Source organism: Xiphophorus maculatus, chromosome 16 (genome assembly GCF_002775205.1).
Source record: "Xiphophorus maculatus strain JP 163 A chromosome 16, X_maculatus-5.0-male, whole genome shotgun sequence".
Lineage (NCBI taxonomy): Eukaryota > Metazoa > Chordata > Actinopteri > Cyprinodontiformes > Poeciliidae > Xiphophorus > Xiphophorus maculatus.
This window is the reverse complement of record NC_036458.1, coordinates 18,802,069-18,827,114: the sequence shown is the minus strand read 5'-3', so window position 1 is coordinate 18,827,114 and position 25,046 is coordinate 18,802,069. Positions and strand designations below refer to the sequence as shown.

The 25,046-nt window shown below is 40.3% G+C and overlaps 2 protein-coding genes across 6 annotated transcripts in view; both read left to right on the top strand.

Annotated features, from left to right (window-relative positions):
• card11 (caspase recruitment domain family member 11) overlaps positions 1–13,500 on the top strand; it is a 34,223-nt gene extending 20,723 nt beyond the window's left edge. For 3 of the 4 annotated variants that reach the window (XM_023349429.1, XM_014471409.2, XM_023349428.1), the window contains exons 13-25: positions 474–580; positions 710–750; positions 904–1,015; positions 1,103–1,304; positions 1,496–1,622; positions 2,867–3,110; positions 4,195–4,279; positions 4,844–4,942; positions 5,390–5,507; positions 9,056–9,238; positions 9,954–10,075; positions 12,560–12,675; positions 13,096–13,500. In XM_023349429.1, the coding sequence (XP_023205197.1) occupies positions 474–580; positions 710–750; positions 904–1,015; positions 1,103–1,304; positions 1,496–1,622; positions 2,867–3,110; positions 4,195–4,279; positions 4,844–4,942; positions 5,390–5,507; positions 9,056–9,238; positions 9,954–10,075; positions 12,560–12,675; positions 13,096–13,300 (1,761 nt within the window). In that variant the 3' untranslated portion in view covers positions 13,301–13,500. The remainder of the gene's footprint in view (positions 1–473; positions 581–709; positions 751–903; positions 1,016–1,102; positions 1,305–1,495; positions 1,623–2,866; positions 3,111–4,194; positions 4,280–4,843; positions 4,943–5,389; positions 5,508–9,055; positions 9,239–9,953; positions 10,076–12,559; positions 12,676–13,095) is intronic. The other variant, XM_023349430.1, reaches the window with a different exon arrangement.
• Positions 13,501–15,399: 1,899 nt separating this feature from the next.
• Positions 15,400–23,225, top strand: chst12 (carbohydrate sulfotransferase 12). Of its 2 annotated transcripts, none has more exons than XM_005806056.3 (5): positions 15,400–15,481; positions 19,470–20,121; positions 20,766–20,918; positions 21,007–21,186; positions 22,497–23,225. In XM_005806056.3, exons 2-5 carry the CDS (start codon positions 19,753–19,755, stop codon positions 23,043–23,045), a joined length of 1,251 nt encoding a protein of 416 aa, XP_005806113.1. In that variant the 5' UTR covers positions 15,400–15,481; positions 19,470–19,752; the 3' UTR covers positions 23,046–23,225. The 2 variants fall into 2 exon arrangements, with proteins under 2 accessions (XP_005806113.1, XP_023205191.1); XM_023349423.1 differs by lacking the exon at positions 15,400–15,481 and adding an exon at positions 15,500–15,969.
• The last annotated feature ends 1,821 nt before the right edge of the window (positions 23,226–25,046 follow it).

Below are 25,046 nucleotides of genomic sequence, written 5' to 3'. Positions count from 1 at the left end.
ACTACATTTTAATTTAATTTAATGCAATTTTTAAAAATTATTTAATAGGTTTTATTGTAAATGAAATTATTGTGAAATAAAATTATTTCAGATGAAATAAAGCGTACCTTTAATTGATTAAAATCAAATTAGACTATTTGGAATTTATCTAATAAATTGAATGAAATGTAAATCAATTGCTTTTTTAATGTGAGTGATTCAATTAAAATGGGATTTTTTAAAATTCAATTTAAGTTTGTTAGAAAACAATTAAATATTATTTAATTTAACTTATTTGGAGTTTTTTCATTTCTATTTCACTTTGATGATGTAACTTATTAGTAACATTTATTCAATTTAATAATAAATTAATTTTTAAAGATTTTAATTGAAATGAATTCTGCTGTTATTAAATGAATTGAACATCGGAGTGAATGAAATTGACCTTTGTCGTCTGAACTGATTCGGTGTTTTTCTTTCTGTTGAAACTTCAGCTCCGTTTCCGTAACGACAGCATCATGTCCATCGTCCCGGAGCCTCCTGAGAAGGCGTCGCTGTACAGACGAGAGAGGGAAAAAGAAAACGACTTCCCGCTCCGCAGGTACAGCTATCTTAATTTTACTGCAGGTCGTTATAATCCCACCAGTTTTCACTGAATTTAATTTGATTTATTTCTCATTTCCTGAAGTGAGAGCAAAAAAAAAGCCTTTTTTTTCTGTTTTCTTTGTAGCCTCTCCGACTTTGATAGCGACAACATGGAAATGGAGTATGGTAATGTGCTTTAATGAAACGTTCAGAAATAACACAAATGATTAATTTGGTCATAGTGCTCTAAAAAACATCTTTTCAAAATTAATATCTTGATTGATCTCTCTCTCTCTCTCTGTGTGTGTGTGTGTGTTGATTTTTATTGCTTTGCCTCAGAAGATGGTCCTAACTCTGTGATCTCGTCGTCGTCCTCCCACCAATCGGAGGGAATGGACACGTATGATCTGGAGCAGGTCAACAATATCTTCAGGAAGTTCTCTTTGGAGAGGTATTCTGTAACTTTCCATCTACTCAATAAAAATAAAAAAAAATCTTCTACCAATAACCCCTTTTTTCTGTGTTGGTGGACGCGCAGGCCGTTTCGCCCGTCTTTGTCCTCCTTCTCCAGAATCAGCTCCACCATCAAGCCGGTGCAGGAGGTGGCGCTGCAAGGCGACAACCTCTTGAAGGACGTCACGCTGGTCGGTGGCAACGAGAGCGGGATTTTCATCTCGTCGGTTCAGGCTGGGTCCAACGCCGAGAGAGCAGGGCTGCGAGAAGGCCACCTCCTCTTGCTGGTAAGAAGTTAACGTTCATCCTGAAAGTTGAATGAGTCAAATATGAGGTGAAAATCTATTAGGTCGTCAAGGATTTATTCGGGAACATCACAAACCAAGTTATTTTACTTGTTTCAATGTACTGTGGCTGTAATCTATGAGACCCAAAGATGGGTTTCTAACCCCTGTTTATTCTGTGATCGACTAACCAGCTTGAGGGATCCGTAAGAGGGGAAAGCCAGAGCCTTCCACTGGATACCAGCACTCAGGAAGAAGCCCACTGGACGTTGCAGCACTGCTCTGGACCAATCAAGCTGCACTATCGAGCCAGTTTTGACTGTAAGTCATTTTTATTGTTGAGAGTTGTAGAAGCTTAAATAAATGGCAGCTGGGTTTAAGAAGACAGTGTAGCGGAACGTGTGTTCGTATCAACACAGTAACGACGTCCCTCGCAGTGAGTCACAGCCAACGACCATTTAGATTAAGAAGAGGATGCAAAAGTGATTTTGTTGGTATATTTTGTTTTTTCTACGACGGAAAACGAGTCAGTGAAGTTACTATCTAAACGACTCCACGCCAAACTAATGCAAGAATGGCTGCCAGTAAAATCACGCAGGAGGCTGAAGATCGAATTGCTTGTTTTTGATGAGCAGCACCAAGAGTTTGGGTTTCAGGTCAAGTGACGGCAAAATACGGCAAACACAGTAGTCATATAATAGCCTATTTTATTCAATTCTGCCAGTAAAATCACGCATTTGTAGCAGCTCTTCACAACACAGAAAAGCTACATCAGTCCAATCAGACATGCAGATTCCAAGTTAACTACATGCATTGCAATTTATATAGTTGTCAAACAATGCAGACAATTTCCCATTTTATTTAAATAGTTTAAACTGTTTTCTACCTAAGGAGACCCAGTAGATTGTATTGAGTTGCCGACTTGCGTCATTCGCTCCTTCTAGGTGAGAAGTGGATAGACGACTGACTCAATGTCAAGCCATTTGTTTGATTAGTATAAATCTCTCTTATGCGGCATCATTTTTATTACATACACCAAAAGTGAACCATTAGCCACAAATTCAGTCACCTGGTTCTTAATAAGCGCCACCTAGAGTTCAGACAGTTTGCCACCAGGTGGAAACAGTTGAAATGGTGCAGGCAAAGGAGAGAAGCTTTTCAGTTCAAGAAACGTGCTGTTGTGTTTTGGTTAATTTTATGGTCTGTTTGTACGGTTTAGCTACTCAAGTAGCGCGGTACAACTGGCTTGTGTATGGCTCAGAAACAGAGACGAAATAGCATGGCTTTGATACAAAATTGAATTCCAAAATTGGTTATATGGTGAGCCGACCTGGAAACATTTAGAAAACCAACCAAGCATTTGGCGTTTTCTTTGGGTTTTTGTTGTCACACCAACAACAACACCTTATTATGTTTCTTGGTTTTTGGCCCTAAAAACCAATGAACGTACCAAAGCGTTGTCCCCTGTTGAAGCCCCGTAGCTGTTTTACGTCTCCTTAGATCAAGCCTTTACACTGACATACTTCACAGCTTTATATTAAATAAGCTAAATGCCCATTCTCCAGCTTATCGTCGGCTCCAGAGCAACCTGTCCGACGGCACGCTGGCGTCTGGAGACTCCTTCTACATCCGAGTCAACCTGAACATCTGTGGACAGTCGGACAGCTGCTCCCTGAGCGTGCGCTGCGACGAGGTGGTGCACGTTCTGGACACCAGGCACCAGGGCCGCTGCGAGTGGCTGTGCGCCCGCATCGACCCCTACAGTGGAACGGACCTGGCCGAGCGCGGCACCATACCCAGCAACTCGCGGTAGGCCCCAAACTCAGACGCTGTCAGACAATCTGAAAGGTGTAGATCAGAGCTTTGTGTGGCGCTTTGATTCCAAAGAGTGAACATTTCTCACATAATCTGTTCGATCGAAAATCTGTAGCAGGAGTTGATGGTTATGACTAAATATTTCTCAAGTGCCGTAGAAAATTTTTGCCCACTTCAAAAATAATCCTATTGCAATAAATCGATTAATCGCGTGATAAATGTAATATTTTCTTACATTTTCCTTTGCACTACACCTTTTCCAGAAGGGCAGTTTTGTTTACAGAAACTACAGTATCCATTTTATTTGTTGTTTTGATTGTTTTTTTAATCTATTTTGGGTATTTAAAAATATCTTCCTGTTCTAGTGTCAAATCTTTATTAGAAAGTAAAGTTTATTGATCTTTAATAGGGTTTTCTCTCATTATTATGCTATCAACATTGTATTACTTGCAAATGGTCTCGAAAGCAATTATTATTATTGTGTATCGCAGTAACAATTAATTGTCCAGCAAAATTAGTCATCATGACTAATTTTGGCCTACTTAAATATTTCTTCTAAGATTTTTTTCCTTTTTTGCATCAAAATCTTTCAAATTATTATACAAAAATTACTCATATAAATTTAAAAAGCATTTTTCTAATGACAAATTGAAACAGTGATGTGAAAATGTAATGGGCTCCTTTGCTAAATCACAAATTAAGTGATGTGTTTGAGTTTCACAAGCCACATCCAGACCTATAAAGAGGAAATCCTTTCACCGGGACCTACCTGGCAACAGGAAGCAGGCTGGAAGATCTCGAAAAGCAACACATTGCCCCCCAATCTACAGAAGTTCAGGAACAGAACAAATGTTGCTGCTTTGGGAGCAGTGATCTTGATAGTTTAATAGTCATGTTACCTTTGTCTGGTATCAAAATCGGATTGATCTGAAACATTTTATTGTGCCAAAAAAGGGGGCAAAATACAGGAGAGATCTGTAAAGGGGGAAAATACTTTCTCACAGCTCTGCTTTATTTTCAGCGCTGATTTAAATCCTTGCATTTTTAGAGCTTTACGAGTGTTTTTGTGTGACTGCAGAGCTCAGCAGCTGCTGCTGGTAAAGATTCAGAAGTTCGTCTGTCGAGGAGGGAAGGAAGAAAATGAAGGCCAACGCACCAGCAGGGTAAGGATCTACCAGATTTATCTCTTCAGCTGTCGTCAGAGACAACAACAAATTAACAACAACATAATAATTTAAGTCTGATTTAAGTCTAGTTCATTTGTATAACTTAATGGCCAAACAAGCAACAACCGTCATTACATATATTAATCACTGTTCCAGTTATTGTTGACCAAAGGTGGGATTTCAGCCTTGATTTAATGGACACTGGTGTTTCGACAGTTTTGCAGTTTTCTGAACTTTTGTTCAAGATTAGAGAAGCTGAATGCTGCTTCTCCATGTTGTTGTTGCTTCTCAATTGTTTTTTTTTAAATCTCACCTAAATTGTGTCTTTTCTCAAATGTTTAAGCTGCTCAGAGAATTATGAAACTTTTCCAAATCTAAAAACGTCAAACTTTTGACACCAATATACATTTTCAGACCAAACTCTGACAGTCTGTAGCATCTTTACTAAAATCTTTCTTGCATCTCAATCTTTTTTTCTTTTTATTTTGCGCCACATCTTTACTGTGACTTTATCAATATTAATTATTTGTTATTTATTGTGTTATGATGCTGTGCGCCTAGGCGAGCAGTTTACAGCCAGAAGAGGCCGGCTCCCCTCCCGATCTTAAGGCCAGCCCTCGTTTGTCCAGAGCCAGTATCTTCCTCAATCAGATCCTGCAGGTAATAAAGTCCAAACACGTCTGGTGCTGACAGTCTGACGAGTTTTTAAGTCTTTTTTTTTACAAATAGAAAAATCTGGAAATGTGGAAATCTTGCTACAGATTCTCAAAAAGATTTAGGTTTGTACTGTTGAGCATTGCAGCTCTGCTCTGTGGCCTTTACAGCCTCCAACACGTTTCTTTCTCAGACTGTTGTGCATTTAGCTCCGTCCATTTCTCCATTAAGTCTGACCAGCTTCGGTGTCTCTAGAGAAGGAAAGCATGATGCTTCCACCACCACGTTTCCCCATTGGGAGTGCGTTCACTGTGATTCGCTGCCTTAGTTTTCCATCAGTTTGCATGTCAGCTAATCAAAGTGAAGGCAGCTGGTTGTAAAATGCCTGGAGCAAAAACTGTTTTCCCCTTAAAGGAACCCCGTCAGACTCACTGCGGCCTTCTGTCACTCTAGTTTGTCAGCAGGGTGGATATCAAGTACAAGCGTCTGAACAGCAACGAGCGCGTGAGGATCATCAACACTGGCAGTGCAACACTAGCAAGACAAAGCTTCGAGGTGCTCAGGCAAGAAGGTGAGCGCGAAGCGTCGCGGACGAACCGACTCTTCTTCAGAACCAACAAGGAAACTGACGCAATTCTGAAGAGTCACAGTAAAGCTGTCTGAACTGCGTCTAAGGTCACGGTTTAAGATTAGATACTGCAAGGAGGGATGTTCGAAGTCGTAACCACATAAAGAAGCCTAAGTGTGAATTTATGCTTTGGGTTTTTTTTTTTCTTTTCTTTTTTTTATCACTTGATATGAAAAGGCGGCACCTCTCTAAAAGGAGCTGCTGGGTTAGATAAATAAAAAAGGAAGTGGAAGTTCAGCAAGGGTGCTTAGACATCTTTGGCCCAAGCTGATGCTAGTACAGAACGATGAAGTCGAAGCCGTTTCGAAAGTCAAAATGTGTTACCCTAAAAGACAAACAAACAAAAAAAAGCGGACAATGAAAGTGTGAGCGCTGACATGTTGGATGAAATGAGCGTCGTATCGCGGAGACGATGAAAGCTGAACTTTCACAACATTCAGATGGGGGGGGGAAGAGTTGTAACCATGACAACGAAGCTCTGAATAGCAGAAACACCCAGTCGGAGGAGGAAGGAAGCGGACTCCATTCATCTTGGTGAGATGAAATGGTCTCCGAGGGTCAAAATGGAGGACATGTTTCAGGGTCTTTGAGCAGTTCTGGAAGTTAATTTGAAAAACAGCAGAGAAGTGGTGAGATTTGAAGATAAATACCAGAAACATTGTGGAGAGACAAATTAATGTCTTTATGGCGCTAAGTAAATTCATCATTACTGAAAGTCAGATTAAGACTTTCAGTACTTTTATGCCAATATTAACTTGTTTTACCGTTTTAAAAAACTATTTTGATGTTTTTTTGGATCCTTTTGAAAAGCTGGGTTGCATTTACATTTTAACCAGCAGAAAAGTAAAGGTGAGGTGTTTAGAAAAAATTTGTTTGGTTGGCAACCTCATTTCAGTTAACACATCTTCGATATAGAAATAGATTTTATGTTTATATTGGTGTTAAACTTTCTTCGCTGTGGACAGTGACACTGCGGTAGCATCAGTTTCAAGTTCATGAGCCTTTGTGTTTTTGGGGGTTTTTTCAACTGATAGTGACAGTTTGTTTGAAATTTGGTTGATCTGAGGATCTTCCAACAGGACAGGATAAAGCAAGATATAATGAAGCTTCTTGAAAAGCTTAATTTTCCAAATCATAGCTATTTCTTTCATAAGTACCGTATTTTTCGGACTATAAGCAGCTACTTTTTTCCTACACTTAGAACCATGCGGCTTATAGCCTGGGGCGGCTTATATATGTACGTTTCCAGTTGAAAAAAAAAAACTTTGTAGATGTGGCTTATAGTGAGGTGCGCTCTATAGTCCGGAAAATACAGTATTTACATTTAACGCACTGTTTTGGGCACAAAAACATGAGCGAAGGTGCTCACTGAACGTCAGATTGGAAATGTTGTTATAAGTGTTTGCCGTTCCAAAGATTGCAAGAATTAAAAAAAAAGATCAAGCGCTTTCGCTGAGATAGAGAAGCAGGAAGAGGTGGCACCTACGTAACATCCGACTGAATAAAGCTACATCAAATAGTATGTGTAGAAATAGCTAAGTGACATCAATTAGAGCTGCGAAGGCATTTTTATGCAAAAGAAAAAAGAGAGAGACAGCTCATTTCTGAACCAATTCTGAAACAGGGTTGCAACACTAGGAGGGTTAAAAGAATAACACTTTCTATGCAACCAGTTTCTTTAATCCAAGAAATCTCCTGACGCAAAGTTGTGAATATTGTGAAAGAACATACAATCATAAATCATAAAAAGACAATCCTGATCACAACGAATGTCCAGACCGAACAGTGAAGCAGAAGAACGGTACTTTTATGATAAGACGTTTAAATATGGCAACATACTTTGTCGCCAACTTTCAGTCGGCAAAGAAAGAATCAGGCTTGATTATTTTTATTAGTTTCAAAGTAATTGCCCCAAAATGGCAGAAATGCACAGCAAATGTTAAAAAGCGAGAAAGAAAGAGAAAGCTGGCACGAGACGCAGAGCAAGGAGCGGAAAGCAGCCAGAGAGGGACGGCGTTATGGAAAGAACAACAAACCCACATAAACACGTAACACAATGGCCACATTGAGACAAAAGTAGGTGGCTATGTACTCAGCTCGAATGTGAGTTTATAGGGCAAAGATCAAAATAGCAATCTGTCCACTGAAGAGAGGAAGTTTAGAGAAAGATTATGCTCATGCAAACACTACGTACCCGCCAATGGGGAGAAAAACTCAGTATTCAGATTTACATTGTGATTTTTGCTCCTATTCTGACCAGCAGTGATATTCCAAGATTTAACTTTTATACTAATGAGTGTTTCTCTAGAATAGCTCATTTCGTATGAGCAGCAGTGAATGGAAGCAGCTGAAAGTCTCACTTTTCTACATGTTCATTTTCTCTGTGTTCAGAATATTTGTTTGTGTATTGCATTAGTATCTGGAGAACATCTATTGTCCTATTTAAATTTTCTGAATGGGTCCACAGTGAATTTTTCTTAAAAGTCACTTTAATTAGTCCCACACACATGGTGGGTGGAAGGCGATGTAAAATACTGCCATACAATCTGTCACTTATATGAATCAGAGCGCTACCGCTAACTATCAGAAGCAAATATGCAACAGAAACATTTGGAGAGAGCAGTTGTTGACTTAATTTGTTAGAGCACTGCTTGGACCATTTTATACTGACAGATGACACAAAAAAGGAAAAAGCATGGTAACATGGGTTGCTTATCCATTTTATATCCTGAAAAACTTTATGCTCACAAACAACACCTTGTTGCTATGGCTGCTGAATCAGCTCCAGCTGTCCGTCATTGTCCTGACATGAACTATGTTGTGTCTTCCTCCGTCGGGATTAGGTAGACAAGCCTCCTACTTTATAAGACTGAGATAAAACATGTCGAACTAGGAGACTAGTTTTGGTAACTTTCACAATTCCTTCCCATTTGTCCCTAAAAGAAGATATTTGGGGAAAGTAAAAGTGCTCTCTCATTCCTTTACTGCCCTAGTAATGATGAAGCATGTTGCGTTTTACACATCAAATCACTGTTTAAATGTTTAACCAATACTGAAACAAGTTTAAGTCATTTCAAAAGTTCGCTTTGAAATGACTTAACTTGACGAATGCCGCAAGTCAGTGACCCGATGCAATCCTTAGATAAAAACTTTTAACTGCTTTCAATAATTAACTCATTGACAAGTAGGATACTATTTGTGTACGTGTGATTGAATTGAAGTTATTTCTTCTGTAAAGTGCCTTGATATGCTATGAATTGGTTCTACGACGATGAATTGACTTGAATAGAATTGAATTCAAGTATCAGAAAAGAAGTATTTATTTTATTGTTTTGAGTCTACAAGCAACAATTATTAGAGTCCTACAAAATTACCCAGCTTCACAAAACGATGCAAAGGCAGACTGTGGTTGTAAACAGCTTTTCCTTCTAGAAACAGGGTCTCTCAATGCACGCCTTTCTCTTTTGTACTTGTGCGTCACCTATAAGCAGACGCTGCTGACCCCGACAACGAACTGAGCAGAAGTTTGAACCTGATCCCTTACAGTCCCGTCACGCCTCAGCGGACCCAAAAGCGAAGACCGGTTCTCTTCACTCCGGCCGCACTGGCCAAAACCATCATCCAGAAAATACTGAACATGGGCGCAGCCATGGACTTTAACATCTGCAAACCGGGTTAGTGTCTGATCAACAGCATGCAGTATAAGTCTTTGTAAGAAATGTCACTTAATTGTCTGTGAAGGGATTTTTTGTTCTTTTAACCCTGCACTGGGATTACTGGGTGTAATCCCAGTGTGTTGCTGCCTGTATGATGCGTGGGTGAATGCTAGAGAAACAGAAGCCACCGTGGGGATTTAACTTATGTGTTGTACTGCACTGTGATGAAAAAGTTAAGAAGTGTAACCAGAGATAGAAAAAGACGCAGCACAGAAGATGGCCTAGTTGATAACCAGCGTGACGATGCACTGCAGTGACAATGACACAGATATTTTAGACGCCACGCTGACACTACACTGTAAAAATGTTGTTTTTTTACAACATTTTTCAATGTTGTAAAAAAACATTTACAACATTTAGATGTTGTAAATGTTCCCTCCCTGTCCTGTGGGAAATCATCCTTTTCCTGACAGAGGAGGGGGCCGTCAGGCAAGTTATCGGTGAAGGTTGAACATCTGGCGAGTCAAGAGTCTGTTTTGTGACTTTCTGACGTGGAGAGTCCCCTGGGCGAAAACCTCAAGTTTCTGTTCCTTGTGATAAATGATGCCGTGCAGCGGCATAGCAAATGAGCACGGTGTGAATGCGTCCCATTGTGAGCTCCACAAATTTACACGACGTGTGACGTTCAATTCACGCTTCCCCCTCGTCTTTTCGTTTTGCTCTCCGTGTCCAGATACCCTGACTAAGGAGGAGTTTCGTCTGAAACAGATCGTGGAGCCCTTCATTCACTACAAGGAGAAGCAGGCCACATTCGAATGCATCACCCAGGAAATCATCGAAGCTGTCGCTGCCAAGGTTGGTGTTTATCCGATCTGCATTTGGTGCCTTCAAGAAGTAGGTTGAGGTTATTAATGCAAGGAGTCCACTTAAAATGTCTTAAATTGACTTTAAAGGGGCAGTATTATGACAAATCAACTTTGTTGAGTTGTAGTGTTGTTTTCTCATCAAAAACATACTTGGATACTTACCCACTCAGCTCCTTCAGACTAGCCAGCAGCAGTTAGCAAACACCTGGTGGAGCTGCGCATCTCATTATAGCAGCTACTTCTCAGAGCAACGCTGGGAAAAATGTTGTTAGAGGGTTAATAGGGGAGCAATGCTGCGATGCCTTCTTGCAAGAGGAGTTTCAGAACCAGCAGGAGGTTTTAAAGAAACAGAGACACAATTTCAAGGTGTTAATTTTCTAAGACAAATTCATTTTAAGTCATATTTGATATATGGCATTTTTATAACAACTGATGGTAGCATAGTTACTTGATAGTATTGAAGTAATTACCAGTATTAGGTGCCTGGGAAACACCTATTATCAGTGATGGTATAGTTACTTTGTAAAAGTAACTTTAATCGGATTACTGATTACTCCTTGAAAAAATAACTTAGTTAGACTACTGGTTACTTGATTTGGAAAGTGACTAAGTGACATTAAAAGTAACTTTTTTAGTTACTTTCAGCAGCTGCTAACAGCAACGCTCTGCCACCTGTGAAAATTACATTGACCTTTGCCAAAACTTAATTGCAAGTTATTTTATAATGGTAACATCAACAATGTGTCTCCACTTATATGGTTGAACTGAAGGGGAGATTGTTTAATGGTTACAACAGTACAAAAAAAATGTTTGTAATTTTTTTTGTGTGTGTTTCTATTGTCTGGAAAACTATAAATAGGATTTTAGACCCCCACCCCTCCAGCGTCCAGGTTCTGCGTTACGGACCTTAGACAAAAACGAGCCCAAAGCCGCTTATTATAATTTTACTTGACGTGCAAAACTCAAAATAGTTTTTCCAGCAACAAAATGCGCATCTCCCTCTTCCCTCCATTGTTTATGTTTCTGTCGCTGCTGATGCTGTCACACAGAAACGGCGGTCACTCGCCAAGACGCTTAGAGGAAATAAAATTAAATTACAAAAGAAAATAGTAACACAAAGTGATTTCGATAAGTAACTGTAATCTGACTACTGGATTTGAAATAGCAACGCATTAGGTGACTAGTTACTGAATAAAGTTGTCCGATGTCATCACTGCCTATTATTGCCCCTTTATAAAAGTAAGGAGTAGTTAATCATAATAGGTGTTACATTTTGTACTATATAATCATGGATATTCCATGTATTGTTTTTTTTTTCTTGCCGGATTTTTTTTTATCTTTCCAAGTTGCATGACAGGTATGCTAGCTAGCTAGCTTTTGTTCTTTTAAATCTGTCATGTATAAGTGCAAATTTATAAGCACTTGGCTGGACGAAGTTCGTACATTTCTTTGATAATGGTCTTAAAAATGTCTGAAGGAGTCTTAAATTTGAATTGTTGAAACCTCTCAGAAATCGTGTATGTTTTCAGGCAGGCTTGTATAAAGCACTATGTAATAAAACTATATTTTTGCATCAATGATGAGTTTGGGAGATACACTATGTTGTGTATTTGTGCAAGTTGTAAACATTTTTCAGATATTAGCAGGAGTTTCTCTGATTCTTTGAATCAGTAAACCAAGAAAGCCTATTCTGAGATGGGTCACAATGAGTGACGGACACAGGTTACAATCATTCTGTCTTTTATGAAACAAGAATAAAAAATACATGTAGGAAAATCCAGAGAGGAGAAGGACTAAATTAATTAATTATTCAAATTGTACTTCCACGTTGAGCCAAGGGGATGTTAGCGCCTCACTGTGATGCAAAAAGTGTCATGGAGGCAGGTTTGTGATTTGAAGACTCCTAGTTGACACTAAGCTAAATGGATACTTTGAAGGCTTTAAGGAATCGGGACAGTATTTGATCTGCTTTTTAGTTTAGAATCGGACTTCCTTTCTCCAACACCATGAACCTCTCAGGGCCATATTTGGAGGCCAAGTCATATCAGCTTCTAGTTGATGTCATGCTGCTCAAAAGGTTTTTTTAAAAATATCTTTTCCCCCTTTTTAAAAGAAGGAACAGGGGACTTTCAGAACAAATGTCAAACAAGACACTTGGTCTGCCATGGCTGATTGAACAGAGATTATTGCATAGTAATTATTTCATGGAATGGCCCTAATCGTCAGCGCGTCTTTTAAAACGACTGCATCAGTTCACCAAAAGAGTGGAGGACTAGCTTGACGCTCCCCCACTGGCCTTTCTGTTAAAGAAAACGCAAACTTTCACACACACAGCGTGTGCACGAAGACTACAACACCTTCACGAGTGCAAACCAGCACCTCCTAACTTCTACAGATAGATTAGATGCACGCCGTTTGCCACCACTCCTGTAGACTTGTTTTCAAGCCTCGTTTCCTCTCTACCCCTCTTCAGGGTAAACACTGCCTGCTGGAGGCCGAGCTGAGCTGTGTCAAGGACCTTCTACGGAGCGAAATCTACCCCATTATCGTTTATGTCAAGATCTGTGAGAAAAATGTCAAGAAGCTAAGGTAAGTCGAACACGAACTCTCTGCCTGTGCAGTGAAACCTCTTTTTCCAAATCCAAACACACGTCAGTTCTTGTAATGAGCTAATGTTTCCATGCTGGAGACTAGAGAGAACACACTTTGACGATTCTGTTTGATGCTTTCTTTTTGAGCTACCTGGAAAGATGAAGTAGATAAAACAAATGGGCAAATGCAACCATTTCTAAAAATAAACCCCCAAAAACAGGTCTGTTCCGTGGTTCTGCTGTTTCTAAGTAAAATTACCAAAAAATTCTGACGTATCTCTGGGTGGATTCTGTGACGTCTTTGAATTAGACGGGCCGCTGCAGCTCCACACGATCTCGGCATCAGAGATACTGGGTTCCAAACATCACCGCACTCACCACCGCAATGCTGCTTCCTTCCTGTTTCCTGTCCACACAGGAAGCTGCCTCTGCGCGTGGAGTCAGAGGAGGACTTTGTGAGGTTGTGTCGGGCGAAAGAGAAGGAGCTGGAGACCATCCCTTGCCTGTACGCCACCCTGGAGCCCGACTCCTGGACGGGGATGGAGGACCTGGTAAGGGTCATCAAGGACAGAATTTTGGAGGAGCAGAAGAAGACGATCTGGGTGGAGCAGGACCTGCTGTAGGCCTCTTGTGCACCAGTCTGTACATTTAAATACGTGTGTAGCTAAATGCAGTAAGCCACAAAACTTGTAAATCTACTGTAGCTCTCGTTTTATATTTATAGTCAGACTCAAAGAGGCACGTCTTAGAGGCCCAAACAAATGCATTATGTATTTTGTAAAATTGTATTTCAATTTTCTAAAGATAAACGGATTTAAAAAACCCTAATGTGAAGATTTCCTTATTTAAAAAAAAACAACATCTGACACAGGATGTGCTGCAGGCAAATGTTTTTTAAGCAGCGCTTGCGTTTGATGGTAGATTTTAACCAAGATTAAACTGCCACCTAGTGGCGAGGTTGGGTCATTACAGAAACAACAGTTAGACCAATCCAGTAAAAACCAGTCATATTCCACAAATTAGAAAATTATTGAAAAGTTTACATTTCCTCGGTAATTCAGTTCATTTAGTGAAACACATTATATAGATTAATTACACACAGAATGATTCATTTAAGCCTTTTTTTTTTCTGTTGTGATGTTTTTCTGCTTACAGGTAATTGAAACACAATGATAAGACATTTTCAGTACAGAAATGTGGGCTTAAGGTTAAATATATTTAATACATGCTTAAATATTGTTATTTCCAAAAGCCACTTTTAATCTAAAAGACGAGCCTCAGTGGAGTGGATATTCCAATTTATTGAATATGACTGCATTTCTCTTTCTACGACATTACAACCACACACTTCAGTGTGTTCTGCTGGGACTGAATGTGACAAACCAACAGAATACTGCATGACTGCAGTGGAAGGAAAATTATGTGGGTTTTCAGAAGCTTTTATAAATAAATATCTGAAAGACGGCATGGTGCATTTATTTTTAGTAGAAGTCTCTTTTTTTCCCGCCACATGTCATGTCAAGGCACTTCAAGCCTAACATGTAAAAGAAAAAAACAACAACCATTACCTACATGTGCCTAAACAGCTACAGGATATCTCAAGATGAAATTCTGACTAGCTGCTTGACTAACTTTAACGCAGACAGGCTACAAATAGGAAACCTTTTTGAGTGCATGAGTGGAAGGAGTGCTGTTGAAGGTGCAACGTTGTCAGATTGGTGAGACGCTCAGAAATCCTGCAACTTATTTGTAAAGGAAATATTTCTGAAGCAGAACTGGATTCTACAACATATAAAAGGCCCCAAAAATACCAAAAAATTCACCAGGGACTGACTGAAAACTAAGCAATTGAAATTCCTGGACTGAGTTAAAGCCCAGATCTGTAGAATTACTTGAAACAGGCAGCGCGTGCAAGAAAACCCTCATATATCATCCAAGGAGCAGCACAAACTCGTCTCACCGAAGATTAATAGCGAGGTGGTAACACGAGGAGGAAGGCTGTCCAAACTTGTTCCTAGAAAACACATTACTGTTGATGTCTATCTTCATGTTTTAATGAGTAAAACAGGAAGAAAAGCATTTTTAAAAAGCATCAAAACGTTTTTTAAAGTGTTTATTGTGGTTCTCTAGAGGTCAGTGGGAATTTTGAGGAACATACTTTTCCAAGAAACCCAAATAATCATACATGCATGGAAAATATGTGGGAAAATATTCCCAGTGCGGCTCATATCAGGTATATGGAGCAGAAATGCTAAATTTGGTGCACTACCTCCCCCACTTTGTGTTGTAAAACTGTCTGTGTGTGTTTAAGGAAGAAAGTCAGCTGCTAGGACAAAAAAAAAACCCGATTACACTAAGCAAATTTTTTGACAATGTCCGATCCCACACAGATTAGGTTACAACACGAATCAGCTGTCTTCAGTATCACCTAATTCATCTAATCAAGATAACGATTGCCAGTGTTCATTATTTTTCTCTCTATTTCTTGTCATTTTTTTTTTTTGTTTTTTTTTACATTTAATGTTGCAGTCAGGTTTTTAAAAAGTTATTTTTAACCCCCTGGGAACACGTGAATCATCCCGGATCAGAGAAATGTCACGCTGGCGCTGACCCAGAAAAGTGAATTTATCTCCTCCTCACGAGCTCACGTTGCAGAAAACCTCAGCCTACCAACTCTCGCGGTGTTTCGCTCTGAGATCCCGCTCCATCTCCCACGGAAAAAAAAACGGTGGCTCTCATCACACGGAGCGCCGACAGGGCAGGCTCAGCTAACGCGACCAGAGGAGCAGAAAGGGAAAAGAGAGGTAAGGACGTTTAGTTCTTAAATATCTTTGTACTTTTTTTTATATAAAAACATGACCATAATACTAAATATCATAAGATTTTGGTGCACATTCCCCCCGCATACACCTTTGCCCCAGTGCTTTGGACTTGTTTGACCGTTAGGCGCACTGACAGCGCGACAAACCCACCGTGACCACTGAAACTCGGTGTTTTCTTTACCCGCTCGTCGTATTTGTTCGCCTAAATGCACCGCACACGACGCTGTAACCGAGCGGGTCCCGGGCGGGTTGGGGTTTCGGGGCTCCCGGCGTGAGGGAACAGCCTCTTCCCGCGGCGCTGCTCGTCCGTCAAAGGTAGCATTGTGTCCGGTCTGGCATCCGCCGAGGGCTGCTGCGGACAGGACGGAGGGATTCGTGTGAGCCGAGCGGTCAGCCCAGGCTCCCGTTTGGGCTGGAGCTGCAGGTTACAGACGTGGTGGGAAATTAAATTCATAAAGACATCAACTAAGGTGAGTGGCACGACCTCAAAGTTCAAGCTCTTTGAAAATGTATGGTGGGAAATTAACTTACTCTGATTCTCTAATCAATTTAGAAGAATTAAAACACAAAACTAACCAGGATGCTTTTTAAAATCTCTCTTAATATAGTGTTATGGATCCACATTCATAACAGTAGCAGAAATAATCACAATCATTTTATTTGCATTAATCCTGATGTAAAAAAAACAAACAACAACAAACATTCAAATTTTAATATTATTGATGAATATTGCAACATTGTTAACATTGTCTCTTTGTTTCCCACTACTGTTCTGGATTTTAAAGACAGTGAAAGGCAAGGCAACTTTATTTATATAGCAACTTTCAGCCAAAGACAATTCAAACTGCTTGTACAAAAAAGTTAAAAACGACAGATTAAAAATAAACAAAATAAACATTACAATTTTGAATACAGTTTAAAAAAAAACAAAAATTTAAGAATAGGCAACGTCAAATAAGAAGGTTTTTAACCTTGTTTTAAATAAACGCAAGGTAGGGGCAGTCTTACAGTGAGCAGGAAGCTTATTCCAGAGTGTTGGAGCATAAAAACTAAAAGCTGCTTCACCGTGTTTAGTTCTGACTCTCGGAATAGTTAGAAGGTTTGATTCTGATGATCTTAAAGGTCTGAGTGGTACATATGGTTGAAGAAGATCAGAAATGTAGTCTGGGATTCTATTATGAAGTGCTTTGTAAACCATTAAGGAGATTTTAAATTCTATTCTTCGAGCAACAGGCAGCCAGTGCAGGGATTTTAGAGCTGGACTGATATGCTGATCTCTTTTTGTTTTAGTTAGGACTCTTGCAGCAGCATTCTGGAGAAGCTGGAGCTGTCTTAGTGCTTTTTTTGATAATCCAGTGAAAATTCCATTGCAGTAATCGAGTCTACTAAAAACAAAGGCATGAACTAATTTTTCAGAGTCTTGTGGGGACATGAGTCGTGTAATTTTAGCAATATTTTTTAGATGGTAGTATAATGTTTTTATGACAGCTTTGATGTGGTTATTAAAGTTCAGTATTAAAGATTAGGATGCAAGTCCAATCAACTGAAGTTGTTATTAACATGCAGAGTTTGAATCCATGCCCCCTGAAATGTTATTACATCCTTATAAATAACACATTCAAAGAGTGCTTTGCTATTAAAATGTCACACACAACAAAACTGCATTGCAATTTGATATATTGTCCAACTCTAATTCAAATCACTGAATCTTTTTAAACCTAGTTGGTCAGTTATTGTGACCTAATTTAATCCTGCTTTTCCGTGCTGATTCAGATTTTCAGCTTTCTTTCTTTTTCTTTTTTACCAAGTTTGCCCTATTTCAATATTTTCTTCTTCTGCAAGGTTTCCCCCACAAACGTGGCTGAGCCCGGTGGTAGGGGCGCTAGGGCAGTCAGCTAGTGGTGCACCATATTTTTGTGTTAAAAATGTTAAAAAATACAAAAATTCAGAGGTGCAGGAGCAGGCAGTGTGTGTGAAGCCAACCAATGTGTCAGCTCTAAACCTAGCTTAATCTGTCTTTACTGTCACCATTACAAGAGTATAAAAAGCCCTATTTAACTTAAATAAATGACGCTTAGCCTGGTGGGTGGCTATTTAAACTATTTAACAGAAAAATAGTTAGATTACTGCAGCTATCCCCACTTATGCAGTACAAGCAAAAATCTGTAACTCAGAATAAATTGTTTTCTTAATGCATTCGACGGCTGGAAATATGGGATTATTCAAGTTTTAAACAGGAAAAACTGAGAATAAACTTGGATTTTACAGAACGTGACCTGCCTGGTCCGAGCCGGTCAAAGGAAAATGGGCAGACTTTGACCCAGGACAAGTTATTTGATGCGCCACTAGTCTATGAAATGCAAACTGCACCGGAGTACTTATGTTGTTGCCGACGGCGATGATAAATACAACACGATGTAGTAAGACAGCAGCTGATATGTCGGTAGGGAGGAAGAGGAGAGATGTCTGCTGCCTCCTAACAGACGTTTCCATGTCAATAATTGCCTCTTCGCTTCAGGGGAAGAGGAGGTACAGAAACATGATGCATGACAGCTCCAAGTTTAGAAGTAAGCTGGGGGGGGGGGGTGACGCTCCGTGACTTTTGATCCAAAGAGGAAGGAGAAGTATAGAAGACTGGAGCCCAATTATCCCCGAGATGCAGGAAATGCGACTCGGGGACGGAACAGACACTGCCTCCACTTCAGACCCTTCCAAGCTAATTAGCACGCGAGCACAGTGAGCATCTGTGTGTCTCCCTCGTGCAGCGTGCGCCGAGGTCAGGCTGCGAAACCTTTTATAACCGCCTCTCCTTCAAAAGTGGCTCACACTGGCATTTTTATTATCTGAGGAGGGCGTGGCATTTAAAGCAAACACTGCTGCGGGCTTCAGCGTATCCCTCTTTGGTATGCCGAGTCCCCCTGACCTGAAAATATCTGACAAACGTTTGTGATCTTACTGCTGGGAAGCGGTGTGGGGCCAGAATGCTAAATTCTGCACAAGCCTCACCATAAATCACGCCTGAGACTTCCTCAAACTTTTTTTCATAACTTCAGACAGTGAGGAAGAAAATATGTGTGTGTCTTTTTATTTACTGTATGTAAATGTTTGGTTTTAACTGTATATAACTTGGAATAATTCATAATAAAATTAAAAAATGTAATCTAAGTAAACTTTCACATCTCTTGGCGGGTTTTATTCTGAAATAAAACCTGCTGTTTTATTTAAACACTAAAAGCAACAAGCAAAGCTGTTAAAAAAAGAAAAGAAGGAACATATCATTAGGCCTGTCACAAACTATAAGTCAGTTAATCGCATGATAAATTCAAATGAGTTCAATAATTTTTATTTGCATGATTTATCGTTTTTCTCTTTCTTCCAAAAAGTGGATGTTAAAAGTCTTCAATCTGGTGTTTTGGTTTTAACCATCCCTTTTTTTTCAAGGACAATTTTGTTTACATAGACTTCATATTTCATTTTATTTGTTTATTTTAAATATTTAAAATGTCTTCCATTTCCAGTATTAAATGTAGAATAAAATAAAGAAAATTGATCAATCTTTGAGAATATGTTCTTGCAGTACTATGCCTTTACCATTATATTTCTTGAAAATTGTCTCAAAGCAACAATATTATCGTTTATCGCAATTACTTATTGGACAATTTATCGTCCAATAAAATTTATTGTGACAGGCCTACTTATGAATAGTTTGAATGAGAGCTTGTTTTGCTAAAATCTAAAATCTGATGAAGCCATCTAAAATTATCTTTGAAACATAATAATCTCTCAATTAGCTTGCTCATATCTTTCACCAGAAAACATTTGATGGTGTTGCCGTGATTTGTGTGACCTTGATTTTTCTTCTTTTTTTTTTTTGAGAGACAAAGAACACAATTCAGATGTGATTTAATAGGATTTGTCAGCATGCGTTGGATACTTTTTCTCAAGAGTGCAAACATGTGTTTTGTGTCAGTTTCTCCGCAGATCGTTGACGGGCGGTCTCCAGTCCCCCCGTCATGTTTGGCCCGATCCGACGTCAGACTCCGTTGAAGCCGATGCGTCCCTAACCGCGCCCGCATGGAGCTTCTGGGTTTCTTTTAGCCCCGCAGCAAAACCGAGCCTCCACGTCCCCCGGTCCGTGCATGAGAAAACACGCAGGTATCTGTTATAATCTGCCGCCATGGCAACGCTGTGCAGACGCCCTGCGAAATCATAAGTCTGTTGCTATGGTGACTCTGTAGCAAGCAGCTGTCACTATGGGAACATCCAGGATGTTCCGCATTTTCGTGGTTCTGGGCTCGGCTTTCATGATCCTCCTAATCATCATCTACTGGGACGACGTGGGAGCCACCCACCTCTACCTGCACACCCCGGTGTCCCTGGGCCCCAAGATCCCCCACCCGCAGCCCCCCCAGTCGAGGCCCCACACCACCCGGACCCCGTCCTTCCTGTCCGACATCGACGCCTTCGTCAACCAGTTCCTGGAGCCCGGAACCGGGGAGCCCACGGACACGGTGCCGGTGGACTCCAGCAACCAGTCGGAGAAGTCAGAGGAGCGCTACGTCCCCCGGAGGGAGTGGAAGATTCACCTGACGCCGGTTGCCGCGGAGCTACGGGAGAGACAGGTGAGCTAAGGTGTTGGCAGGCAGCTTCAGATGGAAAGAGGTGGAAAAGAAGCCACTTGAGGAGTTTTGGGTAAAACATATTTACAGACAAACATGATTTTATCTTAAATACAAAATGTGTGCATATACTGTATATATTGTACAGTTTTGGTTGCATTGTTGTTCTTAACATGTTTTTTCACCAAAGAGCCTTTTTGTGAGTCTGTATACTGCAGTTAATGATTAACCGATTGCTAAAGTAGTTGACGATTATTTTAATAATTGTTTAATCACGATTAATTCAATTATTCGTAAATAAATCTGTCCCAATATCCTTAATGTTGGATGATCTGCAATCACCAGATACTAACATGTTAAACCGATCTTTCCCACTGATCTTATCTATCTCCACAAAGGATAACTTAGCAACCTTTTCGCTATATTTAGTGATTTTTCCAACAAAAGAAATTGCTATTGGTCGGAATCGACAGGTGAGACTTTTAAAAGATCTGCGATCGACCAGAAAACTGCAGTCGGTTCACCTCTAATAAAAACACTTGTTTTGAATGTGTTTAATTTTCATGCTTGACCCTTTCTAAAGTCATCAGTGTAAGACCAACATGTGATATTTATCGCATAATTGTTTCTCCAAATGGAATAATCAGGAAAAGAGGCGAAGGTTACTCCAGGAGGTCTGCGCCAACGACAGCGTGCCGTTTCCGGGCAAAAACCGTTCGTTTGATGACATTCCTAACAAGGAGTTGGATCATCTCATTGTGGATGACAGACACGGCATTATCTACTGCTATGTTCCCAAGGTATGCAACGTGGTTAGCCAGTGTTGTACATTTTGTCACATTTATAACATCGGGTTGATCTGTTTCTCTGCTGTGAATGTAACTTCAGGTGGCGTGCAGCAACTGGAAGCGCATCATGATCGTCCTCAGCGAGAGCCTGCAGCAGGACGGCGCTCCTCAGAGAGACCCTCTGGCCATCCCCAGGGACCTGGTCCACAACAGCAGCATGCACTTTACCTTCAACAAGTTCTGGAAGCGCTACGGCAAGTTTGCAAAGCACCTCATGAAGGTCAGTTCTGAGAAATACCGCCAAACTAACTTCATGCTGGGATGACTGTGTTATGGTCACAATGCATTTTCTTACCTGAGAAAACAGACGCTTGAGCACATCCAACATCTAAACGTCGTGAACATAGTGGTCTGGCTGTTAACTCTCAACTAGAGCCGCCCATCGTCGCCCTAAACTTTGTTGCATCCTCGATCCACAGCTTCAAGTCGTTCCTCCACTTGAAGCCAAGATTATGTTTAACACTAGCGCTGCGATTAACGATTATTCTAGTTATGAATTAATCTATTTGTTATTCTGACAATTAACTGATTAATCGGATTAAAAAAAAGTGAACATTTTGAAGAGTTTTCATCTTAGCCTGTTTTATGCAATATTAGGAATCAATTAAAAAATGGAAATAAACAATTCATAAATTTTTTAAGCAAGAAAATAAACATTCTATCACCTAAAACCCTTTAGTGAACTCTTGATCATTTGCTGCAGGGGATGTATCTGCAGCATCAACATGTGGAAAGCTCTGTCCCTTCTGCTTGACATCGCATCAATAAAGTGACATTTTTCTAATTGTTCGATTAAGTAATTAATAACTGCATGCAGAAGGTGTTTTACCGGAGATTTTTATTCATTTTAGTTTTTTTCAGAATTTGAGTCAGATTAAGCTAGAACTGTCATTTGAGGAGTTCTGGGTAGAATCTGTATAGTTACCTTAAATTCAAAATGTATATATTTTGTACAGTTTTTGCTTCACTACTTTGAATATTTTTGTTATTATTTCAACAAATGGCCTCTTTTGAGTCTGTAAGCTCTAGAAAACGATTAATTGATTACTAAATTGGCTGATGATGAAATAGTTACGATTTATCCGATTCATCGTTTCAATCACGTGTGCCAACAAGCGTTTTGAATTGAAGCACTCTTTCTGTGGAAGAGGAGAGATTCTTCCTAGTGACTCTCACAAATCACATGATGATTAGAGGATCTTGGGGCAGGTGAGAGCGCTCACTCCATTACTGTATTCCCAAGATGAAGAGCTAGCATCCATTCGACTTGTTTCATTGAGAAAGGTCTGTATTTTGTTCACAGCAATAGGTAGTCACCCTCTATGTTGCAGATATAAAATCTCTCCATATATATTCTGTTATATCAAGGCCTCCTTTCAAAGGCTGCGTTAAAAACATCAAAACAGATCATTGTGAATTACTTTTCCCCTGACTACTGAGAATTTTTTACTCTAAAATGTGTAGTAGAATATGCCTTGATATGTATTTTTCTGATGTATTTTAAAATAATGCTGGAACTACCTTTGGCAGGTGAAGCTGAAGAAGTACACAAAGTTCCTGTTCGTGCGGGACCCGTTTGTGCGTCTCATCTCCGCCTACAGGAACAAATTTGAGATGCGCAACGAGGACTTCTACCGGCACTTTGCACAAGTCATGCTGCGCCGCTACGCCAACCAGCCCACGCCTCCCGCCTCCGTGGACGAGGCCTTTGCTCTGGGTAACCGCCCGTCCTTCTCCCACTTCACCCAGTACCTCCTGGACCCGCAGACCGAGAAGGACGTGCCCTTCAACGAGCACTGGCGGCAGGTGTACCGCCTCTGCCACCCGTGCCAGATCCAGTACGACTTCGTGGGCCACCTGGAAACGGCAGAGGAGGACGCCGAGCACCTGCTGCGCCTGCTGCGGGTGGACAATGTGGTGGAGTTCCCCACCTCGCAGAGGAACCTGACAGCGAGCAGCTGGGAGACGGACTGGTTCGGTCCGGTGCCTGTGGAGGCACGCCGGCAGCTCTACAAGCTCTACGAGCCCGACTTCCGGCTTTTTGGTTACGACAGGCCAGAGTCCATCCTCAATGAGTGATTCACGCAAACGCACAGGCGAAATGTAGTTTTTAAAATCACAACAGCGGGCGCCGCACCCCCAACGGCCAGCGAGAGGCGTCACACACACCTTCTCCCGCCGTGTCTTTGCTGGACTGAATGTGCACATGATTAGACACACTCATGGAGTCATTTCTGCCTCATTAAACCACAGAAGAAGCATGCAGTCACATTCAGATGTCTGTCCCTCTGCCCTCTTTAGGGACTTTAACCTCCATGTTTTTATGTAATGCCATCTGTGCCCACTTTTGTGACTAAATTCACATACTTTGGTAGCACTCTGTTTAAAAAACAAAATGATGCACAGAGACCGTTTTGGTTGTGATTGCTCGCTTTGGACAATTAGATTCTTTTTTTGCGTTGCTAGATTATCTTAAATTTTCACTACACTATCAGTAGTCAGCTAGTTTATTTCACATTGTTTAAAGTGCAATGTTTTTAAGCATGAAAGTGATTTTATGTTGAAGTAAGTCTTTTTTTTTTACCTTGTATTCACACTTTACGTTTTCGTGAATTGAACCGGGCTGATTAATTTATATCAGCTATATAAGGTTCTGCGAGCAAAATATGTTCTGGAAATGAAGTACCGCTGCTGGCGTCTGGTTAGTTTTAAAGCCGGTTGCCACAATGTAGCCTCAGCATAAGGAAGCACAGCGGCAGGCAGCTGGTGACCTGGGTTTGTCTCCGCTTGTTTCAGACATATTCTTACGGTTACTAATGCACAGATGTGCCTCTGCTTGTTTTTCAGAAATCTTTTTCAAAGGGAAATCTCTCATTTGTGTCTTTGCTTTTTGTTTTCTTTCCAGGCAGGTCTGGGTTAACTCGCGCCATCATCGTTTCATGACCTTAAACAAACCATCTCGCTAGAATATTCATAACAATTGCTTGTAAGTTTACTTCCCTTGGTAAAAGTAGTATTTTACAGAATCGTGTAAACTTGCTGGATATTTTGAAAGATTTTATGTTCCGTCCTATTTCCACTTACTTTGGTTTTATAGTTTCTACTTGAACTGTTTCACTCCCTGATTAAACTAAAATGACTCTGAGGACGCTCTAAGGTTTATAGAGCCACTTAAACACAGCGGATCATGAATACAATGTAGTAACTTATAGAAGATTATATAAAAGTACATGTGCAAGTGGGTACAAAATGAGAAAAGTGCAGTTAAGAGATTCTTAATGTATGAAAATGTTGAGTAAAAATTTCAGTATTATGATGCTAACACAAAATAAGAACAAAAACTAATCACAGAATATCTTTGATTTCACAGAAAATAGCATATTTATTATTACACTTTCAATTATGCTGCCTATAATGTAGGTGAAAAAGTAGCAAAAATCTACACAGCAATCCAACCACTGAATTTAGCTGTGCTCATTGCTCACACCGTCCCTTTTTAGCATTCAGTCAGTCGTCTTAAGACAGCACTACCTTTAGTTTCACACCAGGACTGGAAGTATTTTCCCAATCGAAGCAAGGAAGAAGTGTGGCGGTCGTGTTTCAGCCTCCTGACCGGCAGGGAGCAGCGATGCGTTGGTCTTGAAGTCAAACTGTGGAAGAAAGCCCTCGTGGTTTTAAGGCCGTAACTTTGTAAGCCTTGTCCTCGACACCGATAACAGACTTTATCGGGTGTCTGTTACGTCAAAGCAAATAAAATGACAGATAATGTCATTTTCACTTTGTTAATCTCAACATTTTCTTTACAAAAAATGCAACATGAGCTACTTTTATTTCAAATACATATGTTTAGTAACGCTTAACGAAGAAGATGGAGGACTACCTTTGGTTTCCTCTTTTTGCAACCAATGGGAAGGTGCTGTAGCGTTCTTTCAGCCAGCTGTCCAGCAGTGTGCAGCAGCATGTGGGGGAGGGGCAGCGGGGCATTACTTTATGCTTCAAGTACTTTCTCTGAGAAGGACTTTAAGACATAGAAAAGGTCTGATGGTTTTAAGATTGTAACTTTTTAAAAGCTTCATATTG